At 49.2% G+C, this 24,317-nt stretch overlaps 2 protein-coding genes across 9 annotated transcripts in view; both read right to left on the bottom strand.

Annotated features, from left to right (window-relative positions):
- The window catches only part of sardh (sarcosine dehydrogenase), a 50,854-nt gene extending 39,550 nt beyond the window's left edge, over nucleotides 1–11,304 (bottom strand). The window contains exons 1-3 of one of the 4 annotated variants that reach the window (XM_070863414.1): nucleotides 11,175–11,304; nucleotides 8,406–8,742; nucleotides 6,317–6,495 (exon numbers count right to left, since the gene is read on the bottom strand). In XM_070863414.1, coding sequence (XP_070719515.1) covers nucleotides 6,317–6,495; nucleotides 8,406–8,736 — 510 coding nt within the window. In that variant the 5' untranslated portion in view covers nucleotides 8,737–8,742; nucleotides 11,175–11,304. Of the gene's footprint in view, nucleotides 1–6,316; nucleotides 6,496–8,405; nucleotides 8,743–9,566; nucleotides 9,668–10,679; nucleotides 10,775–11,174 lie in introns of those variants that run through there. The other 3 variants (XM_070863415.1, XM_070863416.1, XM_070863413.1) reach the window with 3 other exon arrangements.
- A 9,004-nt stretch (nucleotides 11,305–20,308) lies between these two features.
- Nucleotides 20,309–24,317, bottom strand: part of vav2 (vav 2 guanine nucleotide exchange factor) — a 512,235-nt gene continuing 508,226 nt past the window's right edge. For all 5 annotated transcript variants that reach the window (XM_070862795.1, XM_070862797.1, XM_070862799.1 and 2 more), the window contains one exon: nucleotides 20,309–21,304. In XM_070862795.1, the coding sequence (XP_070718896.1) occupies nucleotides 21,257–21,304 (48 nt within the window). In that variant the 3' untranslated portion in view covers nucleotides 20,309–21,256. The remainder of the gene's footprint in view (nucleotides 21,305–24,317) is intronic.

The following is a 24,317-nucleotide window of genomic DNA, read 5'->3' as shown; positions in this document are numbered from 1 at the left end:
CCCTCGGACCCCCAACCCTCACACCCCTCAGACCCCCTAATCCTCACACCCCTCGGACCCCCTAACCCTCACACCCCTCGGACCCCCTCAACCCTCAAACCCCTCCGACCCCCCAACTCTCACACCCCTCGGACCCCCTAACCCTCACGCCCCTCGGACCCCCTCAACCCTCACGCCCCTCGGAGCCCCTAACCCTCACGCCCCTCGGAGCCCCCAACCCTCACGCCCCTCGGAGCCCCCAACCCTCACGCCCCTCGGACCCCCCAACCCTCACGCCCCTCGGAGCCCCCAACCCTCACGCCCCTCGGACCCCCCAACCGTCACACTGCCCACACACAAATCGCTCGGACCCCCTAACCCTCTCGTTATCCTCACACGCAACCCTCGGAGCCGACACCACAGGTGACATCAGCCCGGGATTTGGGAAAGTTGTTTTTACTGTAGTTTGGTCGGCTGACCTTGCTGCTTGTGCAGGAAAGTTTATTTAGTGATCTATTTAAACACAGCCTGCCAGCTCTCCTGCAAATATAGTGAGCGATTAATTATTACTTTCAACTTCTAGCTGCAATAAGTGCCTCTGAGTAATTTACTGACACTGGGTTTTCTGCCATGTTTAACAGCTCAAACCTTTAAAATTAAAGTTTAAAATAACCAGGTGTGGCCCAGTAAGCGAGAACTACAGTGTGGATACAGACAGGAGACCATCACTGTGGGAACCCTGCCTCTGCAGGCTGTGTACTGTGAACAGTCACAGCCACAAACCATGGAATCAACCTGTACCATTCTCCCTGTCCCCCTCCCACAGACATCCACTCTCACTCCGATACTAATTCCACAGGTGTCAACTCTCCCACTGCAGGCATCGGCCGTAGCTCAGGGGATGGCACTCTCAACATGGATTCAAGTTAGACTCCAGAGACTTAAATACATAATCCAGGCCAACATTCCCAGCGCAGTACTGAGGGAGTGCTGCACCTTCGGAGGGGCAGTACTGAGGGAGCGCCGCACCTTCGGAGGGGCAGTACTGAGGGAGCGCCGCACCTTCGGAGGGGCAGTACTGAGGGAGCGCTGCACTGTTGGAGGGGCAGTGCTGAGGGAGCCCTGCACTGTCGGAGGGGCAGTGCTGAGGGAGCCCTGCACTGTCGGAGGGGCAGTGCTGAGGGAGCGCTGCACTGTCGGAGGGGCAGTGCTGAGGGAGCGCCGCACTGTCAGACGGGCAGTGCTGAGGGAGCCCTGCACTGTCAGAGTGGCAGTGCTGAGGGAGCGCTGCACTGTCAGAGTGGCAGTGCTGAGGGAGCGCCGCACTGTCAGAGGGGCAGAACAAAGAAAGAGGTTCTGATGAGGGCGTATGAGTTCGGGACCTGAAACGTCAGAACCCTCACAGACAATCCCAATAGCAACAGGCCGGAATGCCGCACCACCATAGTTGCCCGGGAACTCAGACGTTTTGACAATGACATCGCTGCCCTAAGCGAGACCTGGCGGGCAGGGGAAGACCAGTTGAAGGAACATGGTGGAGGTTACACCTTCTTCTGGAAAGGGAAATCAGAGGCAGAATGCCGCCTTCATGGAGTCGGCTTTGCCGTCAAGAATGAGCTGGTCGACCACCTCAAAGACTCCCCTCCTCGGGTTAACTCTCCGTATCTCGGAACCAATGTGCCACAGTCATCAGTGCATAAGCTCCTACACTCGATACAACGGATGAGGCTAAAGAGGGTTTTTATTCCAACCTTGAGACATCCTTGTCCCGCGTCCTCACGGGCAACAAATTGATCCTCTTGGGTGATTTTAATGCCAGGGTTGGCAAAGACACAGCCCTCTGGGGTGGCGTGATTGGCAGAGAGGGTGTAGGGAAAGCCAACTCCAGCGGTACCCTACTCCTGACAAAATGTCTAGAACATGAACTCCTCATCACCAACACCCTGTTCCGCTAGAGGGACAAAGACAAGGCATCGTGGCAACACCTTCGCTCCAAACATTGGCACCTGCTTGACTATGTCATCGTCCGAGCCAGGGATCGCAAGGATGCGCGCATCACCCGTGCCATAACAGGAGCTGATGACTGCTGGACGGACTAGCGCCTAATCCGATCCATCATCGACATTAACATTGCCCCAAAGCAGAGGGGACAGCAGAAGCAGTGCCGCAAAAAAGTTAATGCCGGGGCATTTAGAGACCCAGCTAAGAGAGCGCTGTACAGCCAGTGCCTCACAGCCAATCTGGTGTTCTTTGATGACCCTGAGATGCTGAATGCCCACAGTGCTTGGTCTGCCCTCCAGGCCTCTATAACCAGTGCCTGTGAAGAGACACTTGGTCACTCAACCAGAAAACATCAGGACTAGTTTGATGAAAATGATCAGGAGATCGAAGAACTAATAGATCGCAAGCGCAAAGCATTTCTGAGCTTCAAGCAACAGCCCAACTCAGGAGCTGCAAAATAACATTACAGACGGCTCAAGGCTCAGGTCCAACAAAAAACTTGGGACCTAAAGAACAGGTGGTGGATGGAGAAAGCACAGGAGATACAACAACTGGTCGACAGCCACGATATGCGAGGATTCTTCGCTGCAGTCAAGGCCATCTACGGGCCAAACTCCCAAGGCCCCACTCCACTCCTGGCCAAGAACAGGGAAACATTCATCAAGGACACCGAGGCTGTCAGGGCATGACGGAAGGAACACTTTGAAGATCTCCTCAATCGAGACTCTGCCTTTGACTCGAGTGTTTTCGACTCCATCCCGCAGCATGCGACCCGCCACCAACTCAGTGAAACTCCAACGTTGCACGAGGTTGGCAAAGCCATAAAACAGCAAGAATAACAAGGGTACAGGTGTAGATGGAATCCCTGCTGAGGCGCTAAAGTATGGTGGAGAGACGCTGTTGGCGCGGATACATGACCTCATCTCTCATCTGGAGGGAGGAGAGTATGCTGGGAGATCTGAGAGATGCAGTGATTGTGATTATTTTTAAAAAGGGGGACAAGTCCGACTATGGCAACTACACGGGAATCTCCCTGCTATCAGCCACTGGAAAAGTTGTTGCTCGAGTTCTCCTCAATCGACTTCTCCCTGTGCCGAGGAGCTGCGGATTTCGTCCCCTACGGGGCACAACAGACATGATCTTTGCAGCGCGCCAGTTGCAGGAAAAATGCAGGGAGCAGCGCCAGCCCTTATACATGGCCTTTTTCGATCTTACAAAGGCCTTTGACACTGTCAACCGTGAGGGTCTATGGAGCGTCCTCCTCCGTTTCGGATGCCCCCAAAAGTTTGTCAACATCCTTTGCCTGCTCCACGACGACATGCAGGCCGTGATCCTTACCAATGGATCCATTACAGACCCAATCCACGTCTGGATCGGGGTCAAACAGGGCTGCGTTATCGCTTCAACCCTCTTCTCAATCTTCCTCGCCGCCATGCTCCACCTCACAATCAACAAGCTCCCCGCTGGAGTGGAATTAAACTACAGAACCAGTGGGAAGCTGTTTAACCTACACCGCCTCCAGGCCAGGTCCAAGATCACCCCAACCTCTGTCGTTGAGCTGCAGTACGCGGACGATGCCTGTGGCTGAACTCCAGGATATAGTCAATGTATTCACTGAGGCATATGAAAGCATGGACCTTACACTTAACATCCGTAAGACAAAGGTCCTCCACCAGCCTGTCACCGCCGCTCAGCACTGCCCTCCAATCATCAAGATCCTCAGCGCGGCCCTGGACAACGTGGACCATTTCCCATATCTCGGGAGCCTCTTATCAACAAAGGCAGACATTGATGCGGAGATTCAACATCGCCTCCAGTGTGCCAGTGCAGCCTTCGGTCGTCTGAGGAAAAGGCCCTCAAATCTACCACCAAACTCATGGTCTACAAGGTTGTAGTAATACCTGCCCTCTTGTATGGATCTGAGGCATGGACGATGTATCGAAGGCACCTCAAGTCGTTGGAGATATATCACCAACAATGTCTCCGTAAGATCCTGCAAATCTCCTGGGAGGACAGGTGCACCAACATCAGTGTCCTCGAACAGGCTAACATCCCCAGTATTGAAGCACTGACCACATCGATCAGCTTCGCTGGGCAGGCCACATGGTACACATGCCAGATACAAGAACCCCTAAGCAAATGCTTTATGCGGAGCTCCCTCATGGTAAATGAGCCGAAGGAGGACAGCGGAAACGTTATAAGGACACCCTCAAAGCCTCGCTGGTAAAGTGCTACATCAGCACTGACACCTGGGAGACCCTGGCCGCAGACCGCCCGAGGTGAAGAAAGTCCATCCGGGAGGGCGTTGAGCTCTTCGAGTCTCAACGCAAAGAGCATGAAGAGGCCAAGCGCAGGCAGCGGAAGGAGCATGTGGCAAACCAGTCCCACCCACCCCTTCCCTCGACGAATGTCTGTCCCACCTGTAACAGGATCTGTGGATCTCATATCGGACTGTTCAGCCATCAAATAACTCACTTTGGGAGTGGAAGGAAGTCCTCCTCAATTCCGAGGGACTGCCTATGATGATGATGATCAGCTAAGGGCAAAATTAAAAAGCAGAGCCACAAAGATAATAATCTCTCGATTACTACCGGAGCCACTAGCTAATTGGCATAGGGTCAATAAGATCAGAGAGATAAACGCATGGCTCAAAGACTAGTGTGGGAGAAATGGGTTTCAATTCCTGGGGCACTGGCACCAGTATTGGGGTAAGAGGGAGCTGTTCTGTTGGGACGGGTTTCATTTGAACTGTGCTGGGACTAGTGTCCTGGCGAATTGAATAACTAGGGCTGTAGAGAGGGCTTTAAACTAAATAGTTGGGAGGGAGGGTTCAGATGAGTGGAAATTTAAAAAGTCCAAGAGCAAGGAGAAGGCAACAGAGCAGGGTAGCATTGGGGGAAATGAAAACCAGAGTGTGACAGGAAGGGACAGAGTGTATAAAAATAAGAGTGTATCAGAAAGTGGGAACAAAGCAGGGAAAAATGGTAACATTATAAAATTAAAAGCTCTTTATCTGATTGCACGCAGCATTCGTAACAAGCTAGATATGTTGACGGCACGAATAGATATGAACAGATATGATCTGATAGTCATTCGAGATGTGGTTGCAAGGTGACCAAGGTAGGGAACTGAATAATCAGGAGTATTTGGCAATTCGAAAGGAGAGACAGAAAGGAAAAGGAGGTGTGGTAGCTCTGTTACTAAAGAGTGAGATCAGGGCAGTAGTGAGAAATGATTTTGGCTCAGAAGATCAAGATGTAGAATCAGTTTGGGTAGAGATAAGAAATAATAAGGGGAAGAAGTCACTGGTGGGTGCAATCTATCGGCCCCCTAACAGTAGCTACACTGATGGTATCAAATTGAAAACACTGACATACAATGTAGCCTAGTGGGAGGCCAGAGGATTGGGAAATTTTTAAAGGACTGAAAAAATCGAGAGGAAAGATGGATTGTGAGAGTAAACTTGCAAGAAATTTAAAAACAGATAGTAAGAGCTTCTACAGGTATATAAAAAGGAAAGAGTGGCTAAAGTAAACGTTGGTCCCTTAGAGAATGAGACTGGGGAATTAATAATGGGGAACAGGGAACTGGCAGAGGAAAACAGGAAGGTATCGCTTATTTATTTGTTCAAAATGAATTATGGCAAATAATGGAGAGTTGGAGAATTGGGAAATAGTGAACACACCAGGGTTTGGATCAACAGAAGGCAAGGATGATGATGTGTCAAGGATAAGTGAGCCAGATGGGTTAAAGGAAAAGTTCAGAGAGATAAGATCTGGTCCAAACTGAACAGAACTGGACAGAAAGATTAGCGACAGGTCATTGCATCAGCAGCAGTTCAAATCCGAGAGAGAGCGAGCGATGAGGCAAAATACATATATTCACACAAGGGGAAGGAGGTCTGCAGCAAATCGAGAGATTCCAACTGAACAGAAAGTTAAAATGTGCATTAGATGAAGTTCAGGTTTATGATGTAACGATAACTGCGAGGAATACAGACAGGCTAGTGAGGAGGGAGATTAGAAGGACTAATGAAAGAAGGCTAGCAGGTAATAGAAAATGAAACAGTGTGGGTTTGGTAGCATATAAAAAGTAAACTAATATTTGGAGAGAGGGCTGGAGCACTCGGGGAGAGTCTAATGGAGGAGAATGGAAGGACAGCAAAGATACTAAATAAATAATTTGCTTTTGTTTTTTTACAAATAATGCTCAAAGCGAGACTGTTGGTCACTGCAGGAGAATCTGGAACAAATGTTAACGATAATTATAGAAAAGGAGTTGGTTTTGGAACATTTTGAGAATTGAAAGGCAGTGAGTCAGGGGCCGGGAAACCTACCGACATCAGCCGTTTGTACTCGTCCAGTCGCTGCTTGTTGGAGGCGATGAAGAGGCCGCCATTCTCGATCCAGCCAGTGTGCAGCCCAGTCTCCGCCTCCAGATCTTTGCTCACAACCTGCCTTGTGTGGCTCAGCAGCTCGATCTCAATGTCACTCGGCCGCAACTGCCACAGGAGTCCTGCAAAAGCAGAAGGGAAGGAACTGAAGAGAGATCAGAACCCGCGGCTGGGGGGGGTGGCTGCGGGAGAGGTGGGACAGGGGCTAGGGGGGGAGGGAAGGAGAGAGGAGGGACTCGGGGGAGAACTGGGGGGACGGACGAGGAACTGGGGGGAACAAGAAACTGGGGGGACAGAGGGGGGGGGAAGAGACGGGGAACCGGGGGTGGAGGGAGAGATGGGGAACTGGGGTGGTGGAGGGAGAGATGGGGAATTGGGGTGGGGGGGGGGGAGATGGGGAACTGGGGTGGGGGGGGAGATGGGGAACTGGGGGGGTGAAGAGATGGGGAACTGGGGGGGGGTTAGAGATGGGGAACTGGGGGGGGGTTAGAGATGGGGAACTGGGGTGGGTTAGAGATGGGGAACTGGGGGGGGTTAGAGATGGGGAATTGGGGGGGGAGAGATGGGGAACTGGGGTGGGGGGAGAGATGGGGAACTGGGGGGGGTAAGAGATGGGGAACTGGGGGGGGTTAGAGATGTGGAACTGGGGGGGGAGAGATGGGGAACTGGGGTGGGGGGAGAGATGGGGAACTGGGGGGGGGAGAGATGGGGAACTGGGGGGGGAGAGATGGGGAACTGGGGGGGAGATGGGGAACTGGGGGGGAGATGGGGAACTGGGGGGGAGAGAGATGGGGAACTGGGGGGGAGATGGGGAACTGGGGGGGAGAAAGATGGGGAACTGGGGAGGGGAAGAGAGATGGGGAACTGGGGGGGGGGGGAGAGAGATGGGGAACTGGGGGGGGGGAGAGAGATGGGGAACTGGGGGGGGGGGAAAGAGATGGGGAACTGGGGGGGGGGGAAGAGATGGGGAACTGGGAGGTGGAGAGATGGGGAACTGGGGGGGGTGGGGAGATGGGGAACTGGGGGGGGAGAGAGATGGGGAACTGGGGGGGGAGAGTGATGGGGAACTGGGGGGGGGGGAAGAGAGATGGGGAACTGGGGGGAGAGAGATGGGGAACTGGGGGTGGGGGAAGAGAGATGGGGAACTGGGGGGGAGAGATGGGGAACTGGGGGGGAGAGAGATGGGGAACTGGGGGGGAGAGATGGGGAACTGGGGGGGGAGAGATGGGGAACTGGGGGGGAGAGATGGAGAACTGGAGGGGGGAGAGATGGAGAACTGGAGGGGGGGAAGAGATGGGGAACTGGGGGGGGGGGGGCGGACTGGGGGGGCCCCGCCCCTCAGGGAGGGTATATCAGCCTCGGAGGGGGAGCAGCACAGATTCACCAGAATTATACCAGGGATAAAAGGGTTAAATTACGAGGACAGGTTGCACAGACTGGGCTTGTATTCCCTCGAGTGTAGAAGGTTAAGGGGCGATCTGATTGAGGTGTTTGATGATTAAAGATTTCGATCGGGTAGAGAGAGAAAGAAACTATTTCCTCCCGGGGATGGGGGGTGGGGGTGTCACTCCACTCGCTCCTCTGCCTGGACAGAGAAACTGAGGTGTGAGCTGCACCTCCTCCCCTCACCCCTCGCCCCCACACCCAGTCCTCCTGAACCCCCCAATGGCTGCAAGATTCCACCCCTCCCCCACAGCCGAGGTACTCCCCGTTCCCCCCACCCTGCGGGCCTCAGGGTTCGCCCACCTGGCCTGGTGCTCCCCTCCCTCCGCCCCGCCCTGGTGCTCCCCTCCTTCCACCCCTCCCCCTCCCCGCCCGCCCCAGGCCTGGTTGGTGCTCCCCTCCCTGCCCCCCTCCCCCCGGGCCTGGTGTTCCCCTCCCTCCGCCACCCCCCAGCCTGGTGCTCTCTCCTCTCCCCCCCGGCCTGGGGCTCCCCTCACTCCACTGCCTCCCCACACCCCCCAGCCTGGGGCTCCCTTCTCTCCCTCCCCTGCCCCCCCCGGCATGGGCCCCCCACCCCCACAGTCCTTACCAGCGGTATGCCAAGTGGTCCCAGCCGTCAGCTTGTCCCGTTCCAGGAGGACCACATTGGTGATGCCCATTTTGGCCAGGTGGTACACGGTGTGACAGCCCAGGCTGCCACCACCCATCACCACCACATCGGCACATGTTGGTAATGGTTTTGTTGGGCCCTTGGAGCCTGGTATCTCCTGTTTGAGAGTCTTGCTGTAGGGCACATTTCTCTCCACTGCCGATCGGACAGCAGCTGAGGTGCTCAAGTACTGCAGATTGGATTTGGACAGCAATAACCAAGAAGTCTTGCAGAAAGTGGCTATTCGGAGAGTAGAGGCTGGACAGTTCATTGTCACCTGTGAATCAAAGAAATAAAGTTTGGATTGGTGGCTCCCAGTCCATCAACGCCTCGATTTTAAAATTCGCATCTTTGTGTTCAAATCCCTCCATGGCCTCGTCCCTCCCGATCTGTGTAACCTGCTCCAGCCCAACAACCCTCCGAGATCTCTGCGCTCCTCCAATTCTGGCCTCTTGCGTATCCCTGATTTCCTTCGCCCCCTCCATTGGTGGCCGTGTCTTCAGCTGTCTGGACGCTAAGCTCTCGGTTTCCCTCCCTAAACCTCTCTGCCTCTCTATCTCTCTCTCCTTTAAGATGCTCCCTCAGGTCTATGAAGACCCACCCTCTCTGTCAGGTACAGCAACCTACTTCACCCCCTCCCCTACTTCGGCCCTCATATCCTCCCCCTTTCCTTGCCCCCCATCTCCCGGCATATCTCGTGCTCTAGTCAGAACATGAAACTTACATAACAATTTAAGAATTAGGAGCAGGAGTAGGCCATTCGGCCCCTCGAGCCTGCTCCGACATTTAATAAGATCATGGCTGATCTTCAACCTCAGCTCCACTTTCCCGCTCGATCCCCATGTCGCTTGATTCCCTTCCGAGTGCAAGAATCTATTTTAATATACTCAACGCCTGAGCATCCACAGCCCTCTGGGGCAGAGAATTCCAGATTCACAACCCACTGAGTGAAGAAATTTCTCCTCATCTCAATCTTAAATGGCCGACCCGTTATCCTGAGACTATGCCCCCTAGTTCTAGACGCTCCAGCCAGGGGAAACAACCTCTCAGCAGCTCCCCTGTCAATCCCCTTCAAAATCTTGTATTTTTCAATGAGGTCACCTTTCCTTCTTCTAAACTCCAGAGAGTATAGGCCCTTTCTACACAATCCCTCCTCATCCCAGTTATTTTTACTCTGTTTTCTGTCCTTTAACCAATTCTCAATCCATGCTAATATATTCCCCCAACCCCATGAGCCCCCATCTTGTGCACAGCTCTGATCAGCTGGCTGTTGGTGATGGGACGGTTGGAGGCAGGATTTTTAAGACTGCTAGTGGCACTGGCTGTTTGTGATCCCTTCCCATGGTGTCCCATTACTGTGTGGGGGAGGGGGGAATGAAGTGGGACGATGGATAAATGATCCTGTAAATGCTGTCACGCTGTCCAAGTCTCGTCATTTCAGAATGTGCTGCAGAGGCTGAAGTTACGCAAACCTTAAAATCAGATCCAGGCCATTCAGGAGAGAAGTTCGGAAACACTTCATACAAAGGACGGTAGAAGTGTGGCACTCTCTCCCACAACAAGCCATACACGTTCGCTCAATTAATCATTTTAAATCTGGAATTAATAGATTTTTTGCCGGACAGGGATATTGAAGGTTACGGAATCAAGGCAGGAGGATGAAGTTAAGATACAGAGCAGCCATAATCTTATTAAATGACAGAATAGGCTCAAGGGGCTGAATGGCCTCCTCCTGTTCATATGTGCGTAAATGCACAAAGCGTGGTAGATAAGGTTGGTGATCTGCAGGGACAGGTGGGCACATGGGACTATGATATCTTGGGAATGATGGAGAGAGCTGGCTCCAACAAGGAGAGGTTTGGAAATGTAACATTCTGGCTACAATGTATTCAGGAGGAATGGGGAAGGAAACAGATGTGGCAATATTGATCAAAGACACTGTTCCAGCCCAGGAAAGGGACGATGTGCTCAAGGGGCCCAACACAGTCTAATTGGATAGAGATAAGGAGCGGGAGAGGAACTGTCACAGTGCAAGGTGCATGCTATAGATCACCAAATACTGGGAAGGAGATAGAGGAGCACATTTGCAGCAAATTACAGGAAGATGCAAGATTGACAGAGTGGTGATAATGGGGAACTTCAACTATCCGAATATCGACTGGGACAGTAATAACGCAAAGGGCAGAGAGGGGGAAGAATTCCTGAAATACGTACAAGAGAACTTGCTTGATCAGTGTGTTTCCAGCCCAGCGAGGAAGGAAGCACCTTGGATAGAATTTAGCCTCTGCCTTTGTGAAGAGAGGTGCAAAGCACTAATTTAAAACCTCCACCAATATATGAATAAACAAATTCATAAGCAATAAACAATTGCTGTCCTGCGAGTCTGACATTAATACCGCGGAGCTGGGACCTGGGTTCAATCCCCTGCCCAGCAATTCCGGCCGGACTGTAGCCATTCTCACCAGGGGGGGGGGGGGGGCCGGCAATCACGGAGGGAAATCTCCGTCAGTCCGTGGAACAAACCCGGAGCCCGTGCACTGTCCCGGGGCAGGAGGGAGGACGGCAGGGCGGGGAACGCTCCCTCGGCCTCTCTCTCTCCCCACCCCCGCCTCCTTTTCCCTCTCCCCTCTTCCGGCCCCCCGGTCTCTCTCTCTCCCCCCACCCCCAGTCTCTCACTCTCTCTCTCCCCCCCGGCCTCCGATCTCTCACCTTTCTCCGACGAAGTCGGTGCCCAGCGCCGCGTCAGTGGGGGCGGTGACTGGGAGTTTGTTGCTGAGAGTCTGCGGGGGAGGTGCCGCTCCACGCAAAGCCCCTCAGCTCGAAGACCCGCAGTGTTGTTCCTTCAGCTACTGATCCAACTCCCTCCTGAAAGCCACGATTGATTCTGCCTCCACCACCCTCCCAGGCAGCACATTTCAGATCCTAACCACTCGCTGCTAAAAAATAAGTTTTCCTCATGTCGCCTTTGGTTCTTTTGCCAATCACCTGAAATCTGTGTCCTCTGGTTCGAGAGCCTTCCGCCACGGGGAACAGTTTCTACTCTGTCCAGGGGGCCCCTCATGAGTTTGAACAAGCTGTCAAATCTCCTCTCAACCTTCTCTGCTCTACATAACAAGAACATAAGAAATAGGAGCAGGAGTCGGCCATTCGGCCCCTCGAGCTTGCTCCGCCATTCAATGAGATCATGGTTGATCTGATCTTGCCCTCAACTCCACTTCCCTGCCCGCTCCCCATAACCCTTGACTCCCTTATCGTTCAAAAATCTGTCTATCTCCACATTAAATATATTCAATGACCCATCCTCCACATCTCGCTGGGGTACAGAATTCCAAAGATTCACCACCGTCTGAGAGAAGAAATTCCTTCTCATCTCTGTTTTAAATTCTGAAACTATGCCCCCTAGTTCTAGATTCTCCCATGAGGAGAAACATCCTCTCTGCATCTACCTTGTCGAGCCCCCTCAGAATCTTATGTTTCAATAAAATCACCTCTCTAGAGAGAACAACCCCAACTTCTCCAGGCTATCAACGCAACAAAGTGCCTAAATCCTGGAATCATTCTCGTAAATTGTAATACATTGTGTCCCCAGCTAGTTCCATTGTGTCTGTCCCCAGCTAGTTACATCGTGTCCCTGTTGGTTACACTGTGTTCCCCAGCTAGTTACACTGTCCCCAGCTAATTATATTGTGTCACAGCTAGTTACACTGTGTCCCAGTTAGTTACACTGTCCCCAGCTAGTTACACAGTGTCCCAGCTAGATACACGATGTCCTAGCTAGTTATACTGTGGCCCAGCTCCCAGCTAGTTACATTGTGTCCCAGCTAGTTACACCGTGTCCCCAGCTAGTTATATTGTGTCAAAGCTAGTTACACTGTGTACCAGCTAGTTATATTGTATCACAGCTAGTTACACTGTGTCACAGCTAGTTACACAGTGTTCTCCAGATAGTTATCGTGTGTCACAGCTAGTTATACTGTGTCCCAACAAATTACAGTGTCCCCAGCTAATGTCACTAGCTAGTTATATTGTGTCACAACTAGTTACACTGTGTTCCCAGCTAGTTACACTGCGTCCCAGCTAGTTAGTGTGTCCTCAGCTGGTTACATTGTGTCCTAGTTGGTTACAATGTATCCCCAGCTAGTTACACAGTGTACTAGCTAGTTACACTATGTCCCCAGCTAGTTATACTGTCCCCAGCTAGTTACACTGTGTTCTCCAGATAGTTATAGTGTGTCACAGCTAGTTACACTGTGTCCCAGCAAATTACACTGTCCCCAGCTAGTAACACTGTGTCCCAGCTAGTTATATTGTGTCACAGCTAGTTACACCGTGTTCCTAGCTAGTTACACTGTGTCCCATCTAGTTACAGTGTGTCCTCAGCTGGTTACATGGTGTCCCAGCTAGTTACACTGTGTCCCCAGCTGGTTATATTGTGCCGCAGCTAGTTACAATGTGTCCCCAGCTACTTACACTGTGTTCCCAGCTAGTTACCCTGCATCCCAGCCAGTTACAGTGTGTCCTCAGCTAGTTACATTGTGTCCCAACTAGTTACACTGCATCCCAGCTAGTTAAACTGTGTCACCAGCTAGTTACTGTGTGTCCTAGCTAGAAACATTGAGCCCCCAGCTAGTTACACTGTGTCCCCAGCTATTTACAGTGTGTCCCAGCTAGTTATATTGTGTCACCAGCTAGTTACACTGTGTCCCCAGCTATTTACAGTGTGTCACCAGCTAGTGACATTATCTCCCCAGCTAATTACATGGTGTCCCCAGGATTGTGTCCCCAGCTAGTTAGACTGTATTCCCAGCTAGTTACACGTGGTCCCAGCTATTTACAGTGTGTCCCAGCTAGTTACACTGTGTATCCAGCTAGTTACAATGTGTTCCCAGCTAATTACACTGTGTTCCCCAGCTAGTTACACTGTGTCACAGCTATTTATACTGTGGCCCAACTAGATACACTGTATCCCAGCTAGTTACATTGTGTCCCCAGCTAGTTACGTTGTGTCCCAACTAGTTGCACTGTGTACCAGCTAGTTAAACTGTGTTCCCCAGCAAGTTACATGATGTCCCAGCTAGTTGCACTGTGACCCAGCAAGTTGCACTGTATCCCAGCTAGTTGTCCCAGCTAGTTACACTGCTTTCCAGCTAGTTACACTGCATCCCAGTTAGTTACACTGTGTCCCAGCAAGTTACACTTAGTCACCAGCTTGTTACATTCTGTCCCCAGCTAGTTGCACTTTGTCGCTAGCTAGTTACATAGTGTCCCCAGTTAGTTACTCTGCATCCCAGCTCATTGCAGTGTGTCCCAGCTAGTTACATTGTGTCCCCAGCTACTTACATTGTGTCCCAGCTAGTTGCACTGTTCCAGCTAGTTACATTATGTCCCCAGCTAGTTACACTCTGTCCCCATCTAGTTACACAGTATCCCCATCTAGTTACTCTGTGTCCCAGCTAATTCCATTTTGTCCCCAGCAAGTTTCCCTGTGTGCCAGCTAGTTACGTTGTTTCCCAGCTAGTTACAGTGTGTTACAGCTAGTTATACTGTGTCCCAGCTAGTTAGACTGTATCCCCAGCTAGTTACACGTGGTCCCAGCTATTTACAGTGTGTCCCAGCTAGTTACGCTGTGTATCCAGCTAGTTGTAATGTGGCCCCAGCTAATTACACTGTGTCACAGCTAGTTACACTGTGTCCCAGCTAGTTAGACTGTATCCCCAGCTAGTTACACGTGGTCGCAGCTAGTTACATTGTGTCCCCAGCTAGTTACAGTGTGTCCCCAGCTAGTTGTCCCAGCTAGTTAAACTGTGTTCCCCAGCAAGTTACACTGTGTCCCAGTTAAATTACACTGTGTCCCAGCTTGTTACACTTGGTCACCAGCTTGTTACATTCTGTCCCCAGCTCGTTGCACTTTGTCACTAGCTAGTTACATGGTGTCCCCAGTTAGTTATTCTGCACCCCAGCTCATTCCAGTGTGTCCCAGCTAGTTACATTGTATCACCAGCTACTTATACTCTGTCCCAGCTAGTTGCACTGTGTTCCAGCTACTTACACTCTGTCCCCAGCTAGTTACACAGTATCCCCATCTAGTTAATCTGCGTCCCAGCTGGTTCCATTTAGTCTCCAGTTAGTTACCCTGTGTGCCAGCTAGTTGCATTGTGTTCCGCAGCTAGGTACATTCTGTCCCCAGCTAGTTACAGTGTGTCGAGCTAGTTACACTGTGACCCCAGCTAGTTACACTGTGTCCCAGTTAGTCACAGTGTGTCCCCAGTTAGTTACACTGTATCCCAGTTAGTTACAGTGTGTCCCTGGTGTTCCTAGCCAGTTACATTTTATCACAGCTGGTTACACTGTGTCCCAGCTAGTTACTGTGTGTCCGAGCTAGTTACATTGTGCCACCAGCTAGTTACACTGCGTTCCCAGCTAGTTACACGTGGTCCCAGCTATGTACAATTTGTCCCAGCTAGTTACACTGTGTATCCAGCTAGTTACAATGTGTCCCCAGCTAGTTACACTGTGTCCCAGTTAGATACACTGTGACCCCAGCTAATTACGTTGTGTCCCCAGCTATGTACGTATACACAGTGCCCCCAGCTAGTTACATTGTGTTTTCAGCTAGTTACATTGTGTCCCCAGCTAGTTAGTGTCCCATAGTTATACTGTATCCCAGCTTGTTAGGCTGTGTCTCCAGCTAGTTAGAGTTTTGTCCCAGCTAGTTACATTGTGCCTTCAGCTAGTTACATTGTGTCCCCAGCTAGTTAAACTGTGTCCCAGCTAGTTACAATGTGTCCTAGCTAGTTACATTGTGTCACCAGCTGATTACACTGTATCCCAGCTAAATAGATTGTGTCCCAGCTAGTTAACACGGTGTTCCCCAGCTATTTACATTGTGTCCCAGCTAGTCACACTGTCCCCAGCTGGTTACACTGTGTACCAGCTAGTTATATTGTATCACAGCTAGTTACACAGTGTTCTCCAGATAGTTATAGTGTGTCACAGCTAGTTACACTGTGTCCCAGCAAATTACACTGTGCACAGCTAGTTACACTGTGTCCCAGCTAGTTACACTGTGTCGCCAGCTAGTTACAATGTGTTCCCAGCTAGTTACACTGCGGTGCAGCTAGTTACAGTGTGTCCTCAGCTGGTTACATTGTGTCCTAGTTGGTTACACTGTGTCCCCAGCTAGTTATATTGTCACAGCTAGTTACGCTGTGTTCCCAGCTAGTTACACTGCGTCCCATCCAGTTGCAGTGTGTCTTCAGCTGGTTACATTGTGTCCCAGCAATTACCCCAGCTAGTTACACTGTATCCCCAGCTAGTTACATGGTGTACTAGCTAGGGACACTGTGTCCCCAGCGAGTTACACTGTGTCCCCAGCTAGTTACCCTGCATCCCAGCCAGTTACAGTGTGTCCTCAGCTAGTTACAGTGTGTCCTAGCTAGTTGTCCCAGCTAGTTAAACTGTGTCACCAGCTAGTTACACTGTGTTCCCAGCAAGTTACACTTTGTCCCTAGCTAGTTACACAGTGTCTCCAGCTAGTTACTCTGCATCCCAGCTCATTACAGTGTGTCCCAGCTAGTTACATAGTGTCACCAGCTAGTTACACTCTGTCCCCAGCTAGTTACACAGTATCCCCATTTAGTTACTCTGCATCCCAGCTAGTTCCATTTTGTCCCCAGCTAGTTACCCTGTGTGCTAGCTAGTTATGCCAGCTAGTTACATTGTGTCCCAGCTAGGTACACTGCGTCCTAGCTAGATACACTGTGTTCCCCAGCTAGTTACACTGTGTCCAAGCTAGTTATATTGTGTCCGAGCTAATTGCTCTGTGTCCTAGCTAGTTATTTTTTGTCCCCTGCTAGTTACACGGTGTCCCAGCTAGTTACTGTGTGTCCCAGCTAGTTACACTGTGTTCCCAGCTAGTTACACGGTGTCTGGCTAGGTACAGTGTGTCCCTAGCTAGTTACATTGTTCCCCAGCTAGTTACTGTGTCCCCTAGCTAGAAACATTGAGTCCCCAGCTAGTTACACTGTGTCCCCAGCTATTTACAGTGTGCCCCAGCTAGTTACATTGTGTCACCATCTAATTACACTGTGTTCCCAACTAGTTACATTGTCTCCCCAGCTAATTACATGATGTCCCCAGCAAGTTAGACTGTATCCCCAGCTAGTTACACGTGGTCCCAGCTATTTACAGTGTGTCCAGCTAGTTACACTGTGTATCCAGCTAGTTACAATGTGTCCCCAGCAAATTACACTGTGTTCCCCAGCTAGTTACACTGTGTCCCAGCTAGTTACATTGTGTCCCCAGCTAGTTACTCTGCGCCCCAGCTCATTGCAGTGTGTCCCAGCGAGTTACATTGTGTCACCACCTAGTTACACTCTGTCCCCAGCTAGTTACACAGAATCCCCATCTTATTACTCTGCATCCCAGCTAGTTCCATTTTGTCCGCTGCTAGTTACACTGTGTTCTCCAGCCAGTTATACTGTGTCCCAGCTAGTTACAGGATGTTCCGCAGCTAGGTACATTCTGTCTCCAGCTAGTTACAGTGTGTCCAGCTAGTTACATTGTGTCCCAGCTAGTTACACTGTGTTGCCAGGCAGTTAGATTGAGCCCCAGCTAGTTACACGGTGTCCCAGTTAGTTAGTGTGTCCCAGCTAGTTACACTGCATCCCAGTTAGTTACAGTGTCTCCCTGGTGTTCCCAGCTAGTTACATTTTATCACAGCTAGTTACACTGTGTCCCAGCTAGTTACAGTGTGTCCCAGCTAGTTATACTGTGTTTCCAGCTAGTTACATTGTCTCCTCATCTAGTTACACTGTGTCCCAGCTAGTCACATTGTGGCCCAGCTAATTATGTTGCATCCCCAGCTAATTACGTTGTGTCCCCAGCTAGTTAGTGTGTTCCAGCTAGTTACATTGTGTCCCAGCTAGTTACACTGTGTCCCCAGCGAGTTATATTGTGTTCTCCAGCTATTTACTCTGTGTCCTAGCTAGTTACATTGTTACACTGCATCCCAGCTAGTTACACTCTGTCCCCAGCTAGTTACACTTTGTCCCCAGTTAGTTACATTGTGTCCCAGCTAGTTACTCTGCGTCCCAGCTAGTTAGTGTGTCCCAGCAAGTTACATTGTGTCCCCAGCCAGTTACACTGTCCCCAGCTAGTTACATTGTATCCCCAGCTAGTTATACTGTCTCCCTGCTAGTTAAAGTTTATAATGAGTGAGAGGGAAAAAAATCAAAGTGTGACACTACACTAAAGCAGGTAGGGTCATTGACCCAAAATGTTAACTCTGTTTCTCTCCATAGACGCTGTCTAAGCCACTGAGATTTCCAGCATTTCTGTTTTTATTAAAGCGGGTAGGTGATTGGTTGGTGAGTACGACAGCTTTTAGTTGCACTCTAAGTTAGAGAAAGGGTTTAAATTAAGAGCTGAGAAACTGTAACTTTCTAGTACTTATTGAATTAATAACTTAGAACAGATAAAATAATTAAACAATAAAATGAAAATATTGATTGAATAAAAGCTTTAATTAATTAATAAATAAAATAAGGTTAGAGCTGGCAGGGCAGGTGGTGTATGGTAACTGCAGCATGTGGGTGTTTGTGGAGTGCATTGCAATCCCGAGCAACCACATCTGCAGTTCGTGTCTGCAACCCGAGGAATTTCGTCTCAGAGTTGTGGAGCTGGAGTTCGAGCTGCAAACATTGCGATGCATCAGGGAGGGGGAGAGTTACTTCGACACTTGCATCCAGGAGGAAGTCACACCCTTTAACTTAGGTAGTGATACAGGTCTGGTTAGTGGTCAGGGACAGGAGAACTAGAAAATTAGAGTATTTTTTAAATGTTGGGAGACTGGAAAATGTTGGTGTTCAGAGGGACCTGGAAGTCCTTGTACATGAATCACTGAAAGTTAACATGCAGGTACAGCAAGCAATTAAGAAAGCAATTGGTCTGTTGGCCTTTATTACAAGAGGATTTGAGTACAAGAGTAAAGACGTCTTACTGCAATTATGTAGGGCCCTGTCGAGACCACACCTGGAGTAATGTGTACAGTTTTTGTCTCCTTACCGAAGGAAGGATATACTTGTCACAGAGGGAGTGCAACAAAGGTTCACCAGACTGATTCCTGGGATGGGCGGATTGTCCCATGAGGAGAGATTGAGTAGACTAGGCCTAGATTCTCTAGAGTTTAGAAAAATGAGAGGTGATCTCATTGAAACATACAAAATACTTACAGGTTTGACAGGGTAGATTGCAGGGAGGATTTTTCCTCTGGCTGGGGAGTCTAGAACCAGGGGTCACAGTCTCAGAATAAGAGGTCGGCCACTTAGGACTGAGATGAGGAGAAACTTCTTCACTCAGAGGGTGGTGAATCTTTGGAATTCTCTGCCCCAGAGGACTGTGGAGGCTCAGTCTTTGAGTATATTGAAGACAGAGGTCGATAGATTTTTGAATATTAAGGGAAGCAAGGGATATGGGGACAGTGCAGGGAAAGTGGAGTTGAGGTAGAAGATCAGCCATGATCTCATTGAATGGTGGAGCAGGCTTGAGGGGCCCAATGGCCAACTGCTGCTCCTATTTCTTATATGCTTACACTGTGTCCCAGGTAGTTATATTGACGCCCTGTTAGTTACACTGTGTCCCCCAGCTAGTTTTTAAATAAGAATTTTCGGGATGGGGGAGTCACTGGCAAGGCTGGCATATATTGCACATGAGAAGGTGGCGTTGAGCCTTCTTGAACCGCTGCAGTTCATGTGGCAAAGGTGCTCAGGGCAACTAAAGATAGGCAATAAATGTGGCATTGCCAATATCGCCTACATCGATCGGGTGGGCAGGATATTGGTCTCCCACCAATTCCTCATTGAATTAAATGAGTCCCCTCGTCCACTGTTGTCCAATGCAGAAGCCACATGGAGCTAATTGCCTTACTGAGTAGTAAATAAAAAATGAGTAATAGTCAGTCATTGGTCATGCAATCGCAATATGCATATTCGCACAGTGCATTGATGTGAACTTTAGCCTTATCGTGCGCCAGTCGGCAAATTGGTGAAGAGCAGTGTGCTTTGATTGGCGAGTGTTCTCGTCCCTTGGGGACTGAATGGCAGATGTTAATGTATCACGCACAGAGGAGGAACAGGCTGGGACAGTTTTCTCTCGAAAAGAGAAGGCTGAGGGGTGACCTGATAGAGGTCTTTAAAATTCTGAAATGGTTTGATAGCATAGACACTGAGTGTCTCCACTTGTGGGGGAGTCCAAAACTTGATGCCATAAGTATAAGATAGTCACCAATAAATCCACTCGGGAATTCAGGAGAAACCTCTTTACCCAGAGAGTAGTTGAAGCAAATAGTATCGATGCATTTAAGGGGAGGCTGGATAAACACACCAGGGAGAAAGGAATAGAAGGATTTGCTGATAGGGTGAAATGAAGAGGGAGGGAGGAGGCTCAAATGGAGCATAAACACTGGCGTGTTTCTGTGCTGTAACATTTACCTGTGCAGACATTTTCGACTCAAATTAGTGTGTGGCTGACGCAGTGTCGCCATGGCCACATCTGTGGCTAGTCAGTGATTTCTGTTGGACAACACTGCTCTAAGGCTCCGTGCCCTGCTGTGTGTGCTATTAACCTCCCACCCCTGACCTGTCAATCGTAGACTGGTTGGAGGCTGGCCCTCAGCACCTCCTAGACCAGGGACCAGACACGGGCAGTGCGGATTCTCACTTCTGGCCACTGAGACTCCTGCTGGGAACTGCAGAGTTATGCAGGGGGCTGGAGAGGGGGCCCCAAGGATAAGATCAGACTCCGCTGTCATGCCCCCGCAGCCTGAAAGCCTACTGACACTGTCTCGGTTTCATACCAGTGGGCACATAGAGCTCACCCGCCTCGCGAGAGTCAACATCTTCAGGGGATAACAGCAACTGACACTGCGACACAATCCTCATTTCGACCCCTGGAACTCTGGTGTTCGCTGGATCGTGAGAGGAGAGACATTGTAACAAGGGCTGAAACTTCCCAATCGCAACATTCAGAAAATGAAAAGAAACAGTTGCTTTTATTTGCCGTTTGTGTGAAACGTGTACAGTCTAAGTCGCAGTCGCTATCTGATCGGCGTCTCTGCCTGATACTCCACATCAGTCAGGGCAAGAGCGGTGACGTGCTGAAATCCAAGTCCGGCTTCCTTCCTTCAAGCAGAACACCAGGAATCCGATTCGCCCAGTCTCTCTCCAAACCAGCTACAATCCACACATTAGCCAGTGCAAAAAACTGTACCAAGTTACATTTTCAATTCATTTCTAAACAAATTCAGTGATAATTTTAACTATAATTCCATTTAACCCACAATGAACCCAAATATATAAACTGGCATCAGCCAAAAAACATTCCTTAAAATATTCACATACATTGTGGTAGCTATTTGGTAAAATAATTACAAATGATTTTTAGAAAGGATTCTCACACGCGCACACACACATATACACCCACACACACCCAGCCACACACATACACACCGACACACATACACACCCACCCCATGTGCGCACGCACGCACACCTCTGCACGCATTACTGAAAATTACTTCCATTTCTGATTGGTTGTTCTGAAAAAGGAATTTATATACAACAGAGGGATTCTCGTGTTAATCAATCTGAAATTACTGAAAGAGTCATCAGCACAAAGCAGTAAGATTGATGAAAAGCCTCCCCCTCGAGAAGCCGGGAGTTGCTCCGGGTCCTGGATACCAATTGTGCAAAATTCATGGCTTCTGGCAGAGTGGGTGATGTCACATCGACCAATCACGGCATTGCTTCCTCATCAACGTATGTAGACGGAAACCAACCAATCTGTCAGTGGGAAAAGAGCCAATCACAAGTTGTCTTTAAATCACTGAAAGTAACGAGACGTAAAACTGAGTAGCCAATCAGAAGCCTGGGCTCAGTGGGTGAACATGTGATGTAGGACCGGGGTCCATTGCTGTCAGCTGACCTCACCTACAATCGACCTCAGTACCCATGGCTTTGGCAGGGTTTGTGCCCTGGTCACTCTGCACTGACACTTGCTGAACTGTGTGTGTGTGTCTGTGGACAGTGTTTGAGGACAGGATCAATCAAATGTGTAAGTGTGTGCGCATGTGTGTGTAAGGGTGCGTGTGTGCCTGTGTCTGCACATATGTCTGTATGAGCCCTCCATTTGCCAGGTGAATCTTATATCAGTTCTCAGTATTACTGGAGTCTGTAACATGGGGTGAAATGACTAACCACCTGAAGGAACGAGTTAACACGCCGGTTACAGGGGGTTTCTAAAGGCAGGTGAGACTGGACCCACCTCATAGAATTCTCTGAAACATAACAGCAGGATAGGAAATGGAGCAAATGCAGTTCAATGTGCTTTATTCGAAAAGCATTTGATAAGGTGCAATATGAGAGGCTTTTGGTAAAGATAATGGCAGGCAGAATTCGTGGAATGTGCCGACATGGAGAGAGAAATGGGTGGAGTGAAGGCAGTTTCTCAGACTGAAAAGACAGGCCTGGGGGGGATTTGTGTGGGGCTGGACTTATTTATAGTGTGCAGAAATAATCTCCACTTGGGAAGTGAAACTTGCTGACATCAAACTAGGTTATGGCAAATTGTGACAAGGTTTATGAAAGACTGCAGAGGACATATATAAACTGGTAGGGTGGGCAGGTACAGTTCAATGGAGAAAAAGATGAAGTAATACTTGTTGGAAGAATGGGAAAAGGGAAGACCCCTTAAATGGTGAGACTTTAAATGGATCTTGGTACAGATACATGGGTCATTAAATATGGCAATACAAGTAGATAAAGCCATAAAAAGGCAAACAGTTGTAGCTACAGGTGTGGAGTGCCAAGGAGGTACTGCTGAATTTATCCAAGGTCATAAGTTAGGCTGCAGTTAGAGTACTGTATACATGTTAGTTACTCCACAATAGGATGGACCTAAACGCAATGGGAACGGCACAGTGTAGATTCACGAGGAGGTTACCAGGGATAGGGAACGGCACAGTGTAGATTCACGGGGAGGTTACCAGGGATAGGGAACGGCACAGTGTAGATTCACGAGGAGGTTACCAGGGATAGGGAACGGCACAGTGTAGATTCACGAGGAGGTTACCAGGGATAGGGAACGGCACAGTGTAGATTCACGGGGAGGTTACCAGGGATAGGGAACGGCACAGTGTAGATTCACGAGGAGGTTACCAGGGATAGGGAACGGCACAGTTATGAAGAGCGACTTGAGGAATTAGAACATTTTTCACTAAAACCGAGAAGGTTCCGATCAGCAGGACGAATGGTGCTGATGGGGTAAATAGTGAGAGATTACTTCCATTGATTAATAAAATGGTAATGACCAGGGCATAGATTAAAGCAATTAAATCACAAACAAAATGAATGCAGAGAAAGGTATTTCTCCTCAAAAACAGTGGTTAGAATGTGGATATCACTGCTATATACTTTCCTTCTTTCACAAACTATTTCTGAGGCTGACAACATATATTCTGTGAGTGGGAGAGTGGGATTAGACTGGGTGGGGTATTAAAGGGTATGGGGAGTGAGTGGGATTAGACTAGGTAGGATATTAAAGGGTACGGGGAGAGTGGGATTAGACTGGTTGGGATATTAAAGGGTATAGTGAGGAACCAAGGGGCTAATGAGAGTGAGGAACTTAAAGTAATTAATGTCAGTCGAGAAAAAGTACTTGAGTAACTAATGGGACTAAAAGCCAACAAACCCTCTGGACCTGGTGCTTTGAGACATCCAGTGGTCATGAAAGGCGCTGTATAAATGCAAGTCTTTCTTTACTTCTTTACATCCTAGAGTTCTAAATGAGGTGGCTGCACAGATAGTGGATGCATTTGGTTGTGATCTTCCAAAATTCCCTAGATTCTAGAATGGTTCCAGTGGATTGGAAGGTAGCAAATGTAACCCCGCTATTCAAGAAGGGAGAGAGAAAACGGGGAACTACAGACCAGTTAGCCTGACATCAGTTAGCAGCAAGATGCTGGCATCTATTGTTAAGGAAGTAGTATCAGGACACTTAGAAAATCATAACATGATTAGGCAGAGTCAACATGGTTTTATGAAAGGGAAATCGTGTTTGACAAATTTATTAGAGTTTTTTGAGAATGTAAAGAACAGGTTAGATAAAGGGGAACCAGTGGATGTAGTATATTTGGATTTCCAAAACATTCGATAAGGTGCCACATAAAAGGTTGCTAAATAAGATTAGGGTTCATGGGGTTGGGGCAATATATTAGCATGGATAGGGGATTGGTTAACCGACAGAAAACAGAGAGTCGGGATAAACAGATCATTTTCCAGTTGTCAGGCTGTAACTAGTGGGATGCCGCAAGAATCAGTGCTGGGGCTTCAACTATTTACAATCTATATTAAAGGCTTGAATGAGGGGACCGAGTACAATGTATCCAAGTTTGCTGACGATACAAAGCTAGGTAGGAAAGTAAGCTGCGAGGAGGACACAAACAGCCTGCAAAGGGATAGACAGGTTAAGTGATGGGAAATAAAGTGGCAGATGGAGTATAATGTGAGATTATTCACTTTGATAGGAAGAATAGAAAAACAGAATATTTTTAAATGGTGAGAAACTATTAAATGTTGGTGTTGAGAGAGATTTAGATGTCCTCGTACAGGAAACACAAAGAGTTAACATGCAGATACAGCAAGCAATAAGGAAGGCAAATGGCATGTTGGCAATTATTGCAAGGGGGTTAGAGTACAAGAGTAAGGAAGTCTTACTACAATTGTACAGGGCCCTGGTGAGACCACACCTGGAGTACTATACACAGTTTTGGTCTCCTTATCTGAGGAAGGATATACT

The sequence above is a fragment of the Pristiophorus japonicus genome, chromosome 20 (assembly GCF_044704955.1).
Source record: "Pristiophorus japonicus isolate sPriJap1 chromosome 20, sPriJap1.hap1, whole genome shotgun sequence".
In the NCBI taxonomy this organism is placed as follows: Eukaryota; Metazoa; Chordata; class Chondrichthyes; family Pristiophoridae; genus Pristiophorus; species Pristiophorus japonicus.
Note: the sequence above shows the minus strand (reverse complement) of the source record. Positions and strands in the feature narration are given on the sequence as shown.